Source organism: Salvelinus fontinalis, chromosome 36 (genome assembly GCF_029448725.1).
Source record: "Salvelinus fontinalis isolate EN_2023a chromosome 36, ASM2944872v1, whole genome shotgun sequence".
Lineage (NCBI taxonomy): Eukaryota > Metazoa > Chordata > Actinopteri > Salmoniformes > Salmonidae > Salvelinus > Salvelinus fontinalis.
The window spans coordinates 26,884,784-26,907,982 of NC_074700.1; the positions used below are offsets into that span (position 1 = coordinate 26,884,784).

Sequence of the window (23,199 nt, forward strand, 5' to 3'; positions counted from 1 at the left end):
CCTCACTGTACTACCATAACCCTCACTGTACTGACCATAACCCTCACTGTACTACCATAACCCTCACTGTACTGACCATAACCCTCACTGTACTGACCATAACCCTCACTGTACTGACCATAACCCTCACTGTACTGACCATAACCCTCACTGTACTGACCATAACCCTCACTGAACTGACCATAACCCTCACTGAACTGACCATAACCCTCACTGAACTACCATAACACTCACTGAACTGACAATAACCCTCACTGTCCTGACCATAACCCTCACTGTACTGACCATAACCCTCACTGTCCTGACCATAACCCTCACTGTCCTGACCATAACCCTCACTGTACTGACCATAACCCTCACTGTACTGACCACAACCCTCACTGTACTGACCATAACCCTCACTGTACTGACCATAACCCTCACTGAACTGACCATAACCCTCACTGAACTGACCATAACCCTCACTGAACTACCATAACACTCACTGAACTGACAATAACCCTTACTGTCCTGACCATAACCCTCACTGTCCTGACCATAACCCTCACTGTACTGACCATAACCCTCACTGTCCTGACCATAACCCTCACTGTACTGACCATAACCCTCACTGTACTGACCATAACCCTCACTGTACTGACCATAACCCTCACTGTACTGACCATAACCCTCACTGTACTGACCATAACCCTCACTGTACTGACCAGAACCCTCACTGTACTGACCGTAACCCTCACTGTACTGACCGTAACCCTCACTGTACTGACCAGAACCCTCACTGTACTGACCAGAACCCTCACTGTACTGACCAGAACCCTCACTGTACTGACCAGAACCCTCACTGTACTGACCAGAACCCTCACTGTACTGACCAGAACCCTCACTGTACTGACCAGAACCCTCACTGTACTGACCATAACCCTCACTGTACTACCATAACCCTCACTGTACTACCATAACCCTCACTGTACTGACCATAACCCTCACTGTACTACCATAACCCTCACTGTACTGACCATAACCCTCACTGTACTGACCATAACCCTCACTGTACTGACCATAACCCTCACTGAACTGACCATAACCCTCACTGTACTACCATAACCCTCACTGTCCTGACCATAACCCTCACTGTACTGACCACAACCCTCACTGTACTGACCCTAACCCTCACTGTACTGACCCTAACCCTCACTGTACTGACCATAACCCTCACTACTACCATAACCCTCACTGTACTGACCATAACCCTCACTGTCCTGACCATAACCCTCACTGTACTACCAAAACCCTCACTGTACTGACCATAACCCTCACTGTACTGACCATAACCCTCACTGTACTACCATAACCCTCACTGTACTGACCATAACCCTCACTGAACTGACCATAACCCTCACTGTACTACCATAACCCTCACTGTACTGACCATAACCCTCACTGTACTACCATAACCCTCACTGTACTGACCATAACCCTCACTGTACTGACCATAACCCTCACTGTACTGACCATAACCCTCACTGTACTGACCATAACCCTCACTGTACTGACCATAACCCTCACTGAACTGACCATAACCCTCACTGAACTGACCATAACCCTCACTGAACTACCATAACACTCACTGAACTGACAATAACCCTCACTGTCCTGACCATAACCCTCACTGTACTGACCATAACCCTCACTGTCCTGACCATAACCCTCACTGTCCTGACCATAACCCTCACTGTACTGACCATAACCCTCACTGTACTGACCACAACCCTCACTGTACTGACCATAACCCTCACTGTACTGACCATAACCCTCACTGAACTGACCATAACCCTCACTGAACTGACCATAACCCTCACTGAACTACCATAACACTCACTGAACTGACAATAACCCTTACTGTCCTGACCATAACCCTCACTGTCCTGACCATAACCCTCACTGTACTGACCATAACCCTCACTGTCCTGACCATAACCCTCACTGTACTGACCATAACCCTCACTGTACTGACCATAACCCTCACTGTACTGACCATAACCCTCACTGTACTGACCATAACCCTCACTGTACTACCATAACCCTCACTGTACTGACCATAACCCTCACTGTACTGACCATAACCCTCATTGTACTGACCACAACCCTCACTGTACTGACCATAACCCTCACTGTACTGACCATAACCCTCACTGTACTACCATAACCCTCACTGAACTGACCATAACCCTCACTGTACTGACCACAACCCTCATATCATCACATTGTTAAAGAAACCTTTCTAATGAAATCACACTGAGATTCTAATTCGGTTTATGATATTCTGCTCTTTGTGGTATAAAACGATGTTCTTTCTCTCCTCTGTGAAGAAGAGCCTGTTGGAGAGGGAAGAAAGCACAGCCCATCTACTGTCATGAACATGTTGAGGACCACCCTGACTACATACCAGACCACCCTGGACCAGACTACTACAGAGGTAACCCTCCTAACCCTGACTACATACCAGACCACCCTGGACCAGACTACTACAGAGGTAACCCTGACTAGATACCAGACCACCCTGGACCAGACTACTACAGAGGTAACCCTGACTAGATACCAGACCACCCTGGACCAGACTACTACAGAGGTAACCCTCCTAACCCTGACTAGATACCAGACCACCCTGGACCAGACTACTACAGAGGTAACCCTGACTAGATACCAGACCACCCTGGACCAGACTACTACAGAGGTAACCCTGACTAGATACCAGACCACCCTGGACCAGACTACTACAGAGGTAACCCTCCTAACCCTGACTAGATACCAGACCACCCTGGACCAGACTACTACAGAGGTAACCCTGACTAGATACCAGACCACCCTGGACCAGACTACTACAGAGGTAACCCTCCTAACCCTGACTAGATACCAGACCACCCTGGACCAGACTACTGCAGAGGTAACCCTCCTAACCCTGACTACATACCAGACCACCCTGGACCAGACTACTACAGAGGTAACCCTGACTAGATACCAGACCACCCTGGACCAGACTACTACAGAGGTAACCCTCCTAACCCTGACTAGATACCAGACCACCCTGGACCAGACTACTACAGAGGTAACCCTGACTAGATACCAGACCACCCTGGACCAGACTACTACAGAGGTAACCCTCCTAACCCTGACTAGATACCAGACCACCCTGGACCAGACTACTACAGAGGTAACCCTGACTATATACCAGACCACCCTGGACCAGACTACTACAGAGGTAACCCTGACTATATACCAGACCACTCTGGACCAGACTACTACAGAGGTAACCCTGACTAGATACCAGACCACCCTGGACCAGACTACTACAGAGGTAACCCTGACTAGATACCAGACCACCCTGGACCAGACTACTGCAGAGGTAACCCTCCTAACCCTGACTAGATACCAGACCACCCTGGACCAGACTACTACAGAGGTAACCCTGACTAGATACCAGACCACCCTGGACCAGACTACTACAGAGGTAACCCTCCTAACCCTGACTACATACCAGACCACCCTGGACCAGACTACTACAGAGGTAACCCTCCTAACCCTGACTATATACCAGACCACCCTGGACCAGACTACTACAGAGGTAACCCTGACTAGATACCAGACCACCCTGGACCAGACTACTACAGAGGTAACCCTCCTAACCCTGACTACATACCAGACCACCCTGGACTAGACTACTACAGAGGTAACCCTGACTATATACCAGACCACCCTGGACCAGACTACTACAGAGGTAACCCTGACTACATACCAGACCACCCTGGACCAGACTACTACAGAGGTAACCCTCCTAACCCTGACTAGATACCAGACCACCCTGGACCAGACTACTGCAGAGGTAACCCTCCTAACCCTGACTAGATACCAGACCACCCTGGACCAGACTACTACAGAGGTAACCCTCCTAACCCGGACTAGATACCAGACCACCCTGGACCAGACTACTACAGAGGTAACCCTGACTAGATACCAGACCACCCTGGACCAGACTACTACAGAGGTAACCCTGACTAGATACCAGACCACCCTGGACCAGACTACTACAGAGGTAACCCTGACTATATACCAGACCACCCTGGACCAGACTACTACAGAGGTAACCCTGACTAGATACCAGACCACCCTGGACCAGACTACTACAGAGGTAACCCTCCTAACCCTGACTACATACCAGACCACCCTGGACCAGACTACTACAGAGGTAACCCTGACTAGATACCAGACCACCCTGGACCAGACTACTACAGAGGTAACCCTCCTAACCCTGACTAGATACCAGACCACCCTGGACCAGACTACTACAGAGGTAACCCTGACTAGATACCAGACCACCCTGGACCAGACTACTACAGAGGTAACCCTGACTAGATACCAGACCACCCTGGACCAGACTACTACAGAGGTAACCCTCCTAACCCTGACTACATACCAGACCACCCTGGACCAGACTACTACAGAGGTAACCCTGACTAGATACCAGACCACCCTGGACCAGACTACTACAGAGGTAACCCTGACTATATACCAGACCACCCTGGACCAGACTACTACAGAGGTAACCCTGACTATATACCAGACCACCCTGGACCAGACTACTACAGAGGTAACCCTCCTAACCCTGACTACATACCAGACCACCCTGGACCAGACTACTACAGAGGTAACCCTGACTATATACCAGACCACCCTGGACCAGACTACTACAGAGGTAACCCTCCTAACCCTGACTAGATACCAGACCACCCTGGACCAGACTACTGCAGAGGTAACCCTGACTATATACCAGACCACCCTGGACCAGACTACTACAGAGGTAACCCTGACTATATACCAGACCACCCTGGACCAGACTACTACAGAGGTAACCCTCCTAACCCTGACTAGATACCAGACCACCCTGGACCAGACTACTACAGAGGTAACCCTGACTAGATACCAGACCACCCTGGACCAGACTACTGCAGAGGTAACCCTGACTAGATACCAGACCACCCTGGACCAGACTACTACAGAGGTAACCCTGACTAGATACCAGACCACCCTGGACCAGACTACTACAGAGGTAACCCTCCTAACCCTGACTAGATACCAGACCACCCTGGACCAGACTACTACAGAGGTAACCCTGACTAGATACCAGACCACCCTGGACCAGACTACTACAGAGGTAACCCTCCTAACCCTGACTAGATACCAGACCACCCTGGACCAGACTACTACAGAGGTAACCCTCCTAACCCTGACTAGATACCAGACCACCCTGGACCAGACTACTGCAGAGGTAACCCTGACTATATACCAGACCACCCTGGACCAGACTACTGCAGAGGTAACCCTCCTAACCCTGACTAGATACCAGACCACCCTGGACCAGACTACTGCAGAGGTAACCCTGACTATATACCAGACCACCCTGGACCAGACTACTACAGAGGTAACCCTCCTAACCCTGACTACATACCAGACCACCCTGGACCAGACTACTACAGAGGTAACCCTCCTAACCCTGACTACATACCAGACCACCCTGGACCAGACTACTACAGAGGTAACCCTGACTAGATACCAGACCACCCTGGACCAGACTACTACAGAGGTAACCCTGACTATATACCAGACCACCCTGGACCAGACTACTACAGAGGTAACCCTGACTAGATACCAGACCACCCTGGACCAGACTACTGCAGAGGTAACCCTCCTAACCCTGACTAGATACCAGACCACCCTGGACCAGACTACTGCAGAGGTAACCCTCCTAACCCTGACTAGATACCAGACCACCCTGGACCAGACTACTACAGAGGTAACCCTGACTAGATACCAGACCACCCTGGACCAGACTACTACAGAGGTAACCCTGACTACATACCAGACCACCCTGGACCAGACTACTACAGAGGTAACCCTCCTAACCCTGACTATATACCAGACCACCCTGGACCAGACTACTACAGAGGTAACCCTGACTAGATACCAGACCACCCTGGACCAGACTACTACAGAGGTAACCCTGACTACATACCAGACCACCCTGGACCAGACTACTACAGAGGTAACCCTCCTAACCCTGACTATATACCAGACCACCCTGGACCAGACTACTACAGAGGTAACCCTGACTAGATACCAGACCACCCTGGACCAGACTACTACAGAGGTAACCCTGACTAGATACCAGACCACCCTGGACCAGACTACTACAGAGGTAACCCTCCTAACCCTGACTACATACCAGACCACCCTGGACCAGACTACTACAGAGGTAACCCTCCTAACCCTGACTACATACCAGACCACCCTGGACCAGACTACTACAGAGGTAACCCTGACTAGATACCAGACCACCCTGGACCAGACTACTACAGAGGTAACCCTCCTAACCCTGACTATATACCAGACCACCCTGGACCAGACTACTACAGAGGTAACCCTGACTATATACCAGACCACCCTGGACCAGACTACTACAGAGGTAACCCTGACTATATACCAGACCACCCTGGACCAGACTACTACAGAGGTAACCCTCCTAACCCTGACTAGATACCAGACCACCCTGGACCAGACTACTACAGAGGTAACCCTGACTACATACCAGACCACCCTGGACCAGACTACTGCAGAGGTAACCCTGACTATATACCAGACCACCCTGGACCAGACTACTACAGAGGTAACCCTGACTAGATACCAGACCACCCTGGACCAGACTACTACAGAGGTAACCCTGACTAGATACCAGACCACCCTGGACCAGACTACTACAGAGGTAACCCTCCTAACCCTGACTAGATACCAGACCACCCTGGACCAGACTACTACAGAGGTAACCCTCCTAACCCTGACTAGATACCAGACCACCCTGGACCAGACTACTACAGAGGTAACCCTGACTAGATACCAGACCACCCTGGACCAGACTACTACAGAGGTAACCCTGACTAGATACCAGACCACCCTGGACCAGATTACTACAGAGGTAACCCTCCTAACCCTGACTATATACCAGACCACCCTGGACCAGACTACTACAGAGGTAACCCTGACTAGATACCAGACCACCCTGGACCAGACTACTGCAGAGGTAACCCTCCTAACCCTGACTAGATACCAGACCACCCTGGACCAGACTACTACAGAGGTAACCCTGACTATATACCAGACCACCCTGGACCAGACTACTACAGAGGTAACCCTCCTAACCCTGACTAGATACCAGACCACCCTGGACCAGACTACTACAGAGGTAACCCTCCTAACCCTGACTAGATACCAGACCACCCTGGACCAGACTACTGCAGCGGTAACCCTGACTAGATACCAGACCACCCTGGACCAGACTACTGCAGAGGTAACCCTGACTAGATACCAGACCACCCTGGACCAGACTACTACAGAGGTAACCCTCCTAACCCTGACTATATACCAGACCACCCTGGACCAGACTACTACAGAGGTAACCCTGACTAGATACCAGACCACCCTGGACCAGACTACTACAGAGGTAACCCTGACTATATACCAGACCACCCTGGACCAGACTACTACAGAGGTAACCCTGACTACATACCAGACCACCCTGGACCAGACTACTACAGAGGTAACCCTGACTATATACCAGACCACCCTGGACCAGACTACTACAGAGGTAACCCTGACTACATACCAGACCACCCTGGACCAGACTACTACAGAGGTAACCCTCCTAACCCTGACTATATACCAGACCACCCTGGACCAGACTACTACAGAGGTAACCCTGACTAGATACCAGACCACCCTGGACCAGACTACTACAGAGGTAACCCTCCTAACCCTGACTATATACCAGACCACCCTGGACCAGACTACTACAGAGGTAACCCTGACTAGATACCAGACCACCCTGGACCAGACTACTACAGAGGTAACCCTGACTAGATACCAGACCACCCTGGACCAGACTACTACAGAGGTAACCCTCCTAACCCTGACTACATACCAGACCACCCTGGACCAGACTACTACAGAGGTAACCCTCCTAACCCTGACTACATACCAGACCACCCTGGACCAGACTACTACAGAGGTAACCCTGACTAGATACCAGACCACCCTGGACCAGACTACTACAGAGGTAACCCTCCTAACCCTGACTATATACCAGACCACCCTGGACCAGACTACTACAGAGGTAACCCTGACTATATACCAGACCACTCTGGACCAGACTACTACAGAGGTAACCCTCCTAACCCTGACTAGATACCAGACCACCCTGGACCAGACTACTACAGAGGTAACCCTGACTACATACCAGACCACCCTGGACCAGACTACTGCAGAGGTAACCCTGACTATATACCAGACCACCCTGGACCAGACTACTACAGAGGTAAACCTGACTAGATACCAGACCACCCTGGACCAGACTACTACAGAGGTAACCCTGACTAGATACCAGACCACCCTGGACCAGACTACTACAGAGGTAACCCTCCTAACCCTGACTAGATACCAGACCACCCTGGACCAGACTACTACAGAGGTAACCCTCCTAACCCTGACTAGATACCAGACCACCCTGGACCAGACTACTACAGAGGTAACCCTGACTAGATACCAGACCACCCTGGACCAGACTACTACAGAGGTAACCCTGACTAGATACCAGACCACCCTGGACCAGATTACTACAGAGGTAACCCTCCTAACCCTGACTATATACCAGACCACCCTGGACCAGACTACTACAGAGGTAACCCTGACTAGATACCAGACCACCCTGGACCAGACTACTACAGAGGTAACCCTGACTAGATACCAGACCACCCTGGACCAGACTACTACAGAGGTAACCCTGACTAGATACCAGACCACCCTGGACCAGACTACTGCAGAGGTAACCCTCCTAACCTTGACTAGATACCAGACCACCCTGGACCAGACTACTACAGAGGTAACCCTGACTAGATACCAGACCACCCTGGACCAGACTACTACAGAGGTAACCCTGACTAGATACCAGACCACCCTGGACCAGACTACTACAGAGGTAACCCTCCTAACCCTGACTAGATACCAGACCACCCTGGACCAGACTACTACAGAGGTAACCCTGACTAGATACCAGACCACCCTGGACCAGACTACTACAGAGGTAACCCTCCTAACCCTGACTAGATACCAGACCACCCTGGACCAGACTACTACAGAGGTAACCCTCCTAACCCTGACTAGATACCAGACCACCCTGGACCAGACTACTGCAGCGGTAACCCTGACTAGATACCAGACCACCCTGGACCAGACTACTGCAGAGGTAACCCTGACTAGATACCAGACCACCCTGGACCAGACTACTACAGAGGTAACCCTCCTAACCCTGACTATATACCAGACCACCCTGGACCAGACTACTACAGAGGTAACCCTGACTACATACCAGACCACCCTGGACCAGACTACTACAGAGGTAACCCTGACTATATACCAGACCACCCTGGACCAGACTACTACAGAGGTAACCCTGACTACATACCAGACCACCCTGGACCAGACTACTACAGAGGTAACCCTCCTAACCCTGACTAGATACCAGACCACCCTGGACCAGACTACTACAGAGGTAACCCTGACTATATACCAGACCACCCTGGACCAGACTACTACAGAGGTAACCCTCCTAACCCTGACTAGATACCAGACCACCCTGGACCAGACTACTACAGAGGTAACCCTCCTAACCCTGACTAGATACCAGACCACCCTGGACCAGACTACTGCAGCGGTAACCCTGACTGGATACCAGACCACCCTGGACCAGACTACTGCAGAGGTAACCCTGACTAGATACCAGACCACCCTGGACCAGACTACTACAGAGGTAACCCTCCTAACCCTGACTATATACCAGACCACCCTGGACCAGACTACTACAGAGGTAACCCTGACTAGATACCAGACCACCCTGGACCAGACTACTACAGAGGTAACCCTGACTATATACCAGACCACCCTGGACCAGACTACTACAGAGGTAACCCTGACTACATACCAGACCACCTTGGACCAGACTACTACAGAGGTAACCCTGACTATATACCAGACCACCCTGGACCAGACTACTACAGAGGTAACCCTGACTATATACCAGACCACCCTGGACCAGACTACTACAGAGGTAACCCTCCTAACCCTGACTAGATACCAGACCACCCTGGACCAGACTACTACAGAGGTAACCCTGACTATATACCAGACCACCCTGGACCAGACTACTACAGAGGTAACCCTGACTATATACCAGACCACCCTGGACCAGACTACTACAGAGGTAACCCTCCTAACCCTGACTAGATACCAGACCACCCTGGACCAGACTACTACAGAGGTAACCCTCCTAACCCTGACTAGATACCAGACCACCCTGGACCAGACTACTACAGAGGTAACCCTGACTATATACCAGACCACCCTGGACCAGACTACTACAGAGGTAACCCTGACTAGATACCAGACCACCCTGGACCAGACTACTACAGAAGTAACCCTGACTAGATACCAGACCACCCTGGACCAGACTACTACAGAGGTAACCCTCCTAACCCTGACTAGATACCAGACCACCCTGGACCAGACTACTACAGAGGTAACCCTGACTAGATACCAGACCACCCTGGACCAGACTACTACAGAGGTAACCCTGACTAGATACCAGACCACCCTGGACCAGACTACTACAGAGGTAACCCTCCTAACCCTGACTATATACCAGACCACCCTGGACCAGACTACTACAGAGGTAACCCTGACTATATACCAGACCACCCTGGACAAGACTACTACAGAGGTAACCCTGACTAGATACCAGACCACCCTGGACCAGACTACTACAGAGGTAACCCTCCTAACCCTGACTATATACCAGACCACCCTGGACCAGACTACTACAGAGGTAACCCTGACTATATACCAGACCACCCTGGACCAGACTACTACAGAGGTAACCCTGACTACATACCAGACCACCCTGGACCAGACTACTACAGAGGTAACCCTCCTAACCCTGACTAGATACCAGACCACCCTGGACCAGACTACTGCAGAGGTAACCCTGACTAGATACCAGACCACCCTGGACCAGACTACTACAGAGGTAACCCTCCTAACCCTGACTAGATACCAGACCACCCTGGACCAGACTACTACAGAGGTAACCCTGACTACATACCAGACCACCCTGGACCAGACTACTACAGAGGTAACCCTGACTATATACCAGACCACCCTGGACCAGACTACTACAGAGGTAACCCTCCTAACCCTGACTAGATACCAGACCACCCTGGACCAGACTACTACAGAGGTAACCCTGACTAGATACCAGACCACCCTGGACCAGACTACTGCAGAGGTAACCCTCCTAACCCTGACTAGATACCAGACCACCCTGGACCAGACTACTACAGAGGTAACCCTGACTAGATACCAGACCACCCTGGACCAGAATACTACAGAGGTAACCCTCCTAACCCTGACTATATACCAGACCACCCTGGACCAGACTACTGCAGAGGTAACCCTGACTATATACCAGACCACCCTGGACCAGACTACTACAGAGGTAACCCTCCTAACCCTGACTACATACCAGACCACCCTGGACCAGACTACTACAGAGGTAACCCTCCTAACCCTGACTAGATACCAGACCACCCTGGACCAGACTACTACAGAGGTAACCCTGACTATATACCAGACCACCCTGGACCAGACTACTACAGAGGTAACCCTGACTAGATACCAGACCACCCTGGACCAGACTACTACAGAGGTAACCCTCCTAACCCTGACTACATACCAGACCACCCTGGACCAGACTACTACAGAGGTAACCCTGACTAGATACCAGACCACCCTGGACCAGACTACTACAGAGGTAACCCTCCTAACCCTGACTATATACCAGACCACCCTGGACCAGACTACTACAGAGGTAACCCTCCTAACCCTGACTAGATACCAGACCACCCTGGACCAGACTACTACAGAGGTAACCCTGACTATATACCAGACCACCCTGGACCAGACTACTACAGAGGTAACCCTCCTAACCCTGACTAGATACCAGACCACCCTGGACCAGACTACTACAGAGGTAACCCTGACTACATACCAGACCACCCTGGACCAGACTACTACAGAGGTAACCCTGACTATATACCAGACCACCCTTGACCAGACTACTACAGAGGTAACCCTCCTAACCCTGACTAGATACCAGACCACCCTGGACCAGACTACTACAGAGGTAACCCTGACTAGATACCAGACCACCCTGGACCAGACTACTGCAGAGGTAACCCTCCTAACCCTGACTAGATACCAGACCACCCTTGACCAGACTACTACAGAGGTAACCCTGACTAGATACCAGACCACCCTGGACCAGACTACTACAGAGGTAACCCTCCTAACCCTGACTATATACCAGACCACCCTGGACCAGACTACTGCAGAGGTAACCCTGACTATATACCAGACCACCCTGGACCAGACTACTACAGAGGTAATCCTCCTAACCCTGACTACATACCAGACCACCCTGGACCAGACTACTACAGAGGTAACCCTCCTAACCCTGACTAGATACCAGACCACCCTGGACCAGACTACTACAGAGGTAACCCTGACTATATACCAGACCACCCTGGACCAGACTACTACAGAGGTAACCCTGACTAGATACCAGACCACCCTGGACCAGACTACTACAGAGGTAACCCTCCTAACCCTGACTACATACCAGACCACCCTGGACCAGACTACTACAGAGGTAACCCTGACTAGATACCAGACCACCCTGGACCAGACTACTACAGAGGTAACCCTGACTAGATACCAGACCACCCTGGACCAGACTACTACAGAGGTAACCCTGACTATATACCAGACCACCCTGGACCAGACTACTACAGAGGTAACCCTGACTAGATACCAGACCACCCTGGACCAGACTACTACAGAGGTAACCCTGACTAGATACCAGACCACCCTGGACCAGACTACTACAGAGGTAACCCTCCTAACCCTGACTACATACCAGACCACCCTGGACCAGACTACTACAGAGGTAACCCTGACTAGATACCAGACCACCCTGGACCAGACTACTACAGAGGTAACCCTGACTATATACCAGACCACCCTGGACCAGACTACTACAGAGGTAACCCTGACTATATACCAGACCACCCTGGACCAGACTACTACAGAGGTAACCCTCCTAACCCTGACTAGATACCAGACCACCCTGGACCAGACTACTACAGAGGTAACCCTGACTATATACCAGACCACCCTGGACCAGACTACTACAGAGGTAACCCTGACTAGATACCAGACCACCCTGGACCAGACTACTACAGAGGTAACCCTGACTACATACCAGACCACCCTGGACCAGACTACTACAGAGGTAACCCTGACTACATACCAGACCACCCTGGACCAGACTACTACAGAGGTAACCCTCCTAACCCTGACTAGATACCAGACCACCCTGGACCAGACTACTACAGAGGTAACCCTCCTAACCCTGACTAGATACCAGACCACCCTGGACCAGACTACTACAGAGGTAACCCTGACTATATACCAGACCACCCTGGACCAGACTACTACAGAGGTAACCCTGACTAGATACCAGACCACCCTGGACCAGACTACTGCAGAGGTAACCCTCCTAACCCTGACTAGATACCAGACCACCCTGGACCAGACTACTACAGAGGTAACCCTCCTAACCCTGACTAGATACCAGACCACCCTGGACCAGACTACTACAGAGGTAACCCTGACTAGATACCAGACCACCCTGGACCAGACTACTACAGAGGTAACCCTCCTAACCCTGACTAGATACCAGACCACCCTGGACCAGACTACTACAGAGGTAACCCTCCTAACCCTGACTACATACCAGACCACCCTTGACCAGACTACTACAGAGGTAACCCTGACTAGATACCAGACCACCCTGGACCAGACTACTACAGAGGTAACCCTGACTAGATACCAGACCACCCTGGACCAGACTACTACAGAGGTAACCCTGACTATATACCAGACCACCCTGGACCAGACTACTACAGAGGTAACCCTGACTAGATACCAGACCACCCTGGACCAGACTACTACAGAGGTAACCCTGACTAGATACCAGACCACCCTGGACCAGACTACTACAGAGGTAACCCTCCTAACCCTGACTACATACCAGACCACCCTGGACCAGACTACTACAGAGGTAACCCTGACTAGATACCAGACCACCCTGGACCAGACTACTACAGAGGTAACCCTGACTATATACCAGACCACCCTGGACCAGACTACTACAGAGGTAACCCTGACTATATACCAGACCACCCTGGACCAGACTACTACAGAGGTAACCCTCCTAACCCTGACTAGATACCAGACCACCCTGGACCAGACTACTACAGAGGTAACCCTGACTATATACCAGACCACCCTGGACCAGACTACTACAGAGGTAACCCTGACTAGATACCAGACCACCCTGGACCAGACTACTACAGAGGTAACCCTGACTACATACCAGACCACCCTGGACCAGACTACTACAGAGGTAACCCTGACTACATACCAGACCACCCTGGACCAGACTACTACAGAGGTAACCCTCCTAACCCTGACTAGATACCAGACCACCCTGGACCAGACTACTACAGAGGTAACCCTCCTAACCCTGACTAGATACCAGACCACCCTGGACCAGACTACTACAGAGGTAACCCTGACTATATACCAGACCACCCTGGACCAGACTACTACAGAGGTAACCCTGACTAGATACCAGACCACCCTGGACCAGACTACTGCAGAGGTAACCCTCCTAACCCTGACTAGATACCAGACCACCCTGGACCAGACTACTACAGAGGTAACCCTCCTAACCCTGACTAGATACCAGACCACCCTGGACCAGACTACTACAGAGGTAACCCTGACTAGATACCAGACCACCCTGGACCAGACTACTACAGAGGTAACCCTCCTAACCCTGACTAGATACCAGACCACCCTGGACCAGACTACTACAGAGGTAACCCTCCTAACCCTGACTAGATACCAGACCACCCTGGACCAGACTACTACAGAGGTAACCCTGACTATATACCAGACCACCCTGGACCAGACTACTACAGAGGTAACCCTGACTAGATACCAGACCACCCTGGACCAGACTACTACAGAGGTAACCCTCCTAACCCTGACTAGATACCAGACCACCCTGGACCAGACTACTACAGAGGTAACCCTGACTAGATACCAGACCACCCTGGACCAGACTACTACAGAGGTAACCCTGACTAGATACCAGACCACCCTGGACCAGACTACTACAGAGTTAACCCTGACTATATACCAGACCACCCTGGACCAGACTACTACAGAGGTAACCCTGACTATATACCAGACCACCCTGGACCAGACTACTACAGAGGTAACCCTCCTAACCCTGACTAGATACCAGACCACCCTGGACCAGACTACTACAGAGGTAACCCTGACTATATACCAGACCACCCTGGACCAGACTACTACAGAGGTAACCCTGACTAGATACCAGACCACCCTGGACCAGACTACTACAGAGGTAACCCTGACTACATACCAGACCACCCTGGACCAGACTACTACAGAGGTAACCCTCCTAACCCTGACTAGATACCAGACCACCCTGGACCAGACTACTACAGAGGTAACCCTGACTAGATACCAGACCACCCTGGACCAGACTACTACAGAGGTAACCCTCCTAACCCTGACTACATACCAGACCACCCTGGACCAGACTACTGCAGAGGTAACCCTGACTAGATACCAGACCACCCTGGACCAGACTACTGCAGAGGTAACCCTCCTAACCCTGACTACATACCAGACCACCCTGGACCAGACTACTACAGAGGTAACCCTGACTATATACCAGACCACCCTGGACCAGACTACTACAGAGGTAACCCTGACTAGATACCAGACCACCCTGGACCAGACTACTACAGAGGTAACCCTGACTACATACCAGACCACCCTGGACCAGACTACTACAGAGGTAACCCTGACTAGATACCAGACCACCCTGGACCAGACTACTGCAGAGGTAACCCTGACTATATACCAGACCACCCTGGACCAGACTACTGCAGAGGTAACCCTCCTAACCCTGACTATATACCAGACCACCCTGGACCAGACTACTACAGAGGTAACCCTGACTATATACCAGACCACCCTGGACCAGACTACTGCAGAGGTAACCCTGACTATATACCAGACCACCCTGGACCAGACTACTGCAGAGGTAACCCTCCTAACCCTGACTAGATACCAGACCACCCTGGACCAGACTACTACAGAGGTAACCCTCCTAACCCTGACTAGATACCAGACCACCCTGGACCAGACTACTACAGAGGTAACCCTGACTAGATACCAGACCACCCTGGACCAGACTACTACAGAGGTAACCCTCCTAACCCTGACTAGATACCAGACCACCCTGGACCAGACTACTACAGAGGTAACCCTGACTACATACCAGACCACCCTGGACCAGACTACTACAGAGGTAACCCTGACTATATACCAGACCACCCTGGACCAGACTACTACAGAGGTAACCCTGACTAGATACCAGACCACCCTGGACCAGACTACTGCAGAGGTAACCCTCCTAACCCTGACTAGATACCAGACCACCCTGGACCAGACTACTACAGAGGTAACCCTCCTAACCCTGACTAGATACCAGACCACCCTGGACCAGACTACTACAGAGGTAACCCTGACTAGATACCAGACCACCCTGGACCAGACTACTACAGAGGTAACCCTCCTAACCCTGACTAGATACCAGACCACCCTGGACCAGACTACTACAGAGGTAACCCTCCTAACCCTGACTACATACCAGACCACCCTGGACCAGACTACTACAGAGGTAACCCTCCTAACCCTGACTATATACCAGACCACCCTGGACCAGACTACTACAGAGGTAACCCTGACTATATACCAGACCACCCTGGACCAGACTACTACAGAGGTAACCCTGACTAGATACCAGACCACCCTGGACCAGACTACTACAGAGGTAACCCTCCTAACCCTGACTATATACCAGACCACCCTGGACCAGACTACTGCAGAGGTAACCCTCCTAACTCTGACTAGATACCAGACCACCCTGGACCAGACTACTACAGAGGTAACCCTGACTAGATACCAGACCACCCTGGACCAGACTACTACAGAGGTAACCCTGACTATATACCAGACCACCCTGGACCAGACTACTACAGAGGTAACCCTGACTATATACCAGACCACCCTGGACCAGACTACTACAGAGGTAACCCTGACTACATACCAGACCACCCTGGACCAGACTACTACAGAGGTAACCCTCCTAACCCTGACTAGATACCAGACCACCCTGGACCAGACTACTACAGAGGTAACCCTGACTAGATACCAGACCACCCTGGACCAGACTACTGCAGAGGTAACCCTGACTAGATACCAGACCACCCTGGACCAGACTACTGCAGAGGTAACCCTGACTAGATACCAGACCACCCTGGACCAGACTACTACAGAGGTAACCCTGACTAGATACCAGACCACCCTGGACCAGACTACTACAGAGGTAACCCTAACTAGATACCAGACCACCCTGGACCAGACTACTGCAGAGGTAACCCTGACTAGATACCAGACCACCCTGGACCAGACTACTACAGAGGTAACCCTGACTAGATACCAGACCACCCTGGACCAGACTACTACAGAGGTAACCCTCCTAACCCTGACTACATACCAGACCACCCTGGACCAGACTACTACAGAGGTAACCCTGACTATATACCAGACCACCCTGGACCAGACTACTACAGAGGTAACCCTCCTAACCCTGACTAGATACCAGACCACCCTGGACCAGACTACTACAGAGGTAACCCTGACTACATACCAGACCACCCTGGACCAGACTACTACAGAGGTAACCCTGACTAGATACCAGACCACCCTGGACCAGACTACTGCAGAGGTAACCCTGACTAGATACCAGACCACCCTGGACCAGACTACTGCAGAGGTAACCCTGACTAGATACCAGACCACCCTGGACCAGACTACTACAGAGGTAACCCTGACTAGATACCAGACCACCCTGGACCAGACTACTACAGAGGTAACCCTCCTAACCCTGACTAGATACCAGACCACCCTGGACCAGACTACTACAGAGGTAACCCTCCTAACCCTGACTATATACCAGACCACCCTGGACCAGACTACTACAGAGGTAACCCTCCTAACCCTGACTAGATACCAGACCACCCTGGACCAGACTACTACAGAGGTAACCCTGACTATATACCAGACCACCCTGGACCAGACTACTACAGAGGTAACCCTGACTATATACCAGACCACCCTGGACCAGACTACTACAGAGGTAACCCTGACTATATACCAGACCACCCTGGACCAGACTACTGCAGAGGTAACCCTGACTATATACCAGACCACCCTGGACCAGACTACTGCAGAGGTAACCCTCCTAACCCTGACTAGATACCAGACCACCCTGGACCAGACTACTACAGAGGTAACCCTGACTAGATACCAGACCACCCTGGACCAGACTACTACAGAGGTAACCCTCCTAACCCTGACTAGATACCAGACCACCCTGGACCAGACTACTACAGAGGTAACCCTGACTAGATACCAGACCACCCTGGACCAGACTACTACAGAGGTAACCCTCCTAACCCTGACTACATACCAGACCACCCTGGACCAGACTACTGCAGAGGTAACCCTGACTATATACCAGACCACCCTGGACCAGACTACTACAGAGGTAACCCTGACTATATACCAGACCACCCTGGACCAGACTACTACAGAGGTAACCCTGACTAGATACCAGACCACCCTGGACCAGACTACTGCAGAGGTAACCCTGACTATATACCAGACCACCCTGGACCAGACTACTACAGAGGTAACCCTGACTAGATACCAGACCACCCTGGACCAGACTACTACAGAGGTAACCCTGACTATATACCAGACCACCCTGGACCAGACTACTACAGAGGTAACCCTGACTAGATACCAGACCACCCTGGACCAGACTACTACAGAGGTAACCCTGACTAGATACCAGACCACCCTGGACCAGACTACTACAGAGTTAACCCTGACTATATACCAGACCACCCTGGACCAGACTACTACAGAGGTAACCCTGACTATATACCAGACCACCCTGGACCAGACTACTACAGAGGTAACCCTCCTAACCCTGACTAGATACCAGACCACCCTGGACCAGACTACTACAGAGGTAACCCTGACTATATACCAGACCACCCTGGACCAGACTACTACAGAGGTAACCCTGACTAGATACCAGACCACCCTGGACCAGACTACTACAGAGGTAACCCTGACTACATACCAGACCACCCTGGACCAGACTACTACAGAGGTAACCCTCCTAACCCTGACTAGATACCAGACCACCCTGGACCAGACTACTACAGAGGTAACCCTGACTAGATACCAGACCACCCTGGACCAGACTACTACAGAGGTAACCCTCCTAACCCTGACTACATACCAGACCACCCTGGACCAGACTACTGCAGAGGTAACCCTGACTAGATACCAGACCACCCTGGACCAGACTACTGCAGAGGTAACCCTCCTAACCCTGACTACATACCAGACCACCCTGGACCAGACTACTACAGAGGTAACCCTGACTATATACCAGACCACCCTGGACCAGACTACTACAGAGGTAACCCTGACTAGATACCAGACCACCCTGGACCAGACTACTACAGAGGTAACCCTGACTACATACCAGACCACCCTGGACCAGACTACTACAGAGGTAACCCTGACTAGATACCAGACCACCCTGGACCAGACTACTGCAGAGGTAACCCTGACTATATACCAGACCACCCTGGACCAGACTACTGCAGAGGTAACCCTCCTAACCCTGACTATATACCAGACCACCCTGGACCAGACTACTACAGAGGTAACCCTGACTATATACCAGACCACCCTGGACCAGACTACTGCAGAGGTAACCCTGACTATATACCAGACCACCCTGGACCAGACTACTGCAGAGGTAACCCTCCTAACCCTGACTAGATACCAGACCACCCTGGACCAGACTACTACAGAGGTAACCCTCCTAACCCTGACTAGATACCAGACCACCCTGGACCAGACTACTACAGAGGTAACCCTGACTAGATACCAGACCACCCTGGACCAGACTACTACAGAGGTAACCCTCCTAACCCTGACTAGATACCAGACCACCCTGGACCAGACTACTACAGAGGTAACCCTGACTACATACCAGACCACCCTGGACCAGACTACTACAGAGGTAACCCTGACTATATACCAGACCACCCTGGACCAGACTACTACAGAGGTAACCCTGACTAGATACCAGACCACCCTGGACCAGACTACTGCAGAGGTAACCCTCCTAACCCTGACTAGATACCAGACCACCCTGGACCAGACTACTACAGAGGTAACCCTCCTAACCCTGACTAGATACCAGACCACCCTGGACCAGACTACTACAGAGGTAACCCTGACTAGATACCAGACCACCCTGGACCAGACTACTACAGAGGTAACCCTCCTAACCCTGACTAGATACCAGACCACCCTGGACCAGACTACTACAGAGGTAACCCTCCTAACCCTGACTACATACCAGACCACCCTGGACCAGACTACTACAGAGGTAACCCTCCTAACCCTGACTATATACCAGACCACCCTGGACCAGACTACTACAGAGGTAACCCTGACTATATACCAGACCACCCTGGACCAGACTACTACAGAGGTAACCCTGACTAGATACCAGACCACCCTGGACCAGACTACTACAGAGGTAACCCTCCTAACCCTGACTATATACCAGACCACCCTGGACCAGACTACTGCAGAGGTAACCCTCCTAACTCTGACTAGATACCAGACCACCCTGGACCAGACTACTACAGAGGTAACCCTGACTAGATACCAGACCACCCTGGACCAGACTACTACAGAGGTAACCCTGACTATATACCAGACCACCCTGGACCAGACTACTACAGAGGTAACCCTGACTATATACCAGACCACCCTGGACCAGACTACTACAGAGGTAACCCTGACTACATACCAGACCACCCTGGACCAGACTACTACAGAGGTAACCCTCCTAACCCTGACTAGATACCAGACCACCCTGGACCAGACTACTACAGAGGTAACCCTGACTAGATACCAGACCACCCTGGACCAGACTACTGCAGAGGTAACCCTGACTAGATACCAGACCACCCTGGACCAGACTACTGCAGAGGTAACCCTGACTAGATACCAGACCACCCTGGACCAGACTACTACAGAGGTAACCCTGACTAGATACCAGACCACCCTGGACCAGACTACTACAGAGGTAACCCTAACTAGATACCAGACCACCCTGGACCAGACTACTGCAGAGGTAACCCTGACTAGATACCAGACCACCCTGGACCAGACTACTACAGAGGTAACCCTGACTAGATACCAGACCACCCTGGACCAGACTACTACAGAGGTAACCCTCCTAACCCTGACTACATACCAGACCACCCTGGACCAGACTACTACAGAGGTAACCCTGACTATATACCAGACCACCCTGGACCAGACTACTACAGAGGTAACCCTCCTAACCCTGACTAGATACCAGACCACCCTGGACCAGACTACTACAGAGGTAACCCTGACTACATACCAGACCACCCTGGACCAGACTACTACAGAGGTAACCCTGACTAGATACCAGACCACCCTGGACCAGACTACTGCAGAGGTAACCCTGACTAGATACCAGACCACCCTGGACCAGACTACTGCAGAGGTAACCCTGACTAGATACCAGACCACCCTGGACCAGACTACTACAGAGGTAACCCTGACTAGATACCAGACCACCCTGGACCAGACTACTACAGAGGTAACCCTCCTAACCCTGACTAGATACCAGACCACCCTGGACCAGACTACTACAGAGGTAACCCTCCTAACCCTGACTATATACCAGACCACCCTGGACCAGACTACTACAGAGGTAACCCTCCTAACCCTGACTAGATACCAGACCACCCTGGACCAGACTACTACAGAGGTAACCCTGACTATATACCAGACCACCCTGGACCAGACTACTACAGAGGTAACCCTGACTATATACCAGACCACCCTGGACCAGACTACTACAGAGGTAACCCTGACTATATACCAGACCACCCTGGACCAGACTACTGCAGAGGTAACCCTGACTATATACCAGACCACCCTGGACCAGACTACTGCAGAGGTAACCCTCCTAACCCTGACTAGATACCAGACCACCCTGGACCAGACTACTACAGAGGTAACCCTGACTAGATACCAGACCACCCTGGACCAGACTACTACAGAGGTAACCCTCCTAACCCTGACTAGATACCAGACCACCCTGGACCAGACTACTACAGAGGTAACCCTGACTAGATACCAGACCACCCTGGACCAGACTACTACAGAGGTAACCCTCCTAACCCTGACTACATACCAGACCACCCTGGACCAGACTACTGCAGAGGTAACCCTGACTATATACCAGACCACCCTGGACCAGACTACTACAGAGGTAACCCTGACTATATACCAGACCACCCTGGACCAGACTACTACAGAGGTAACCCTGACTAGATACCAGACCACCCTGGACCAGACTACTGCAGAGGTAACCCTGACTATATACCAGACCACCCTGGACCAGACTACTACAGAGGTAACCCTGACTAGATACCAGACCACCCTGGACCAGACTACTACAGAGGTAACCCTGACTATATACCAGACCACCCTGGACCAGACTACTACAGAGGTAACCCTGACTAGATACCAGACCACCCTGGACCAGACTACTACAGAGGTAACCCTGACTAGATACCAGACCACCCTGGACCAGACTACTACAGAGGTAACCCT

General features: G+C 51.5%; 1 protein-coding gene across 1 annotated transcript in view; it reads left to right on the forward strand.

Annotated features, from left to right (window-relative positions):
- The window catches only part of LOC129835651 (coiled-coil domain-containing protein 171-like), a 92,327-nt gene that overhangs the window by 49,182 nt on the left and 19,946 nt on the right, over positions 1 to 23,199 (forward strand). The window contains exon 11 of the mRNA XM_055901372.1: positions 2,370 to 2,476. Within this exon, the coding sequence (XP_055757347.1) occupies positions 2,370 to 2,476 (107 nt within the window). The remainder of the gene's footprint in view (positions 1 to 2,369; positions 2,477 to 23,199) is intronic.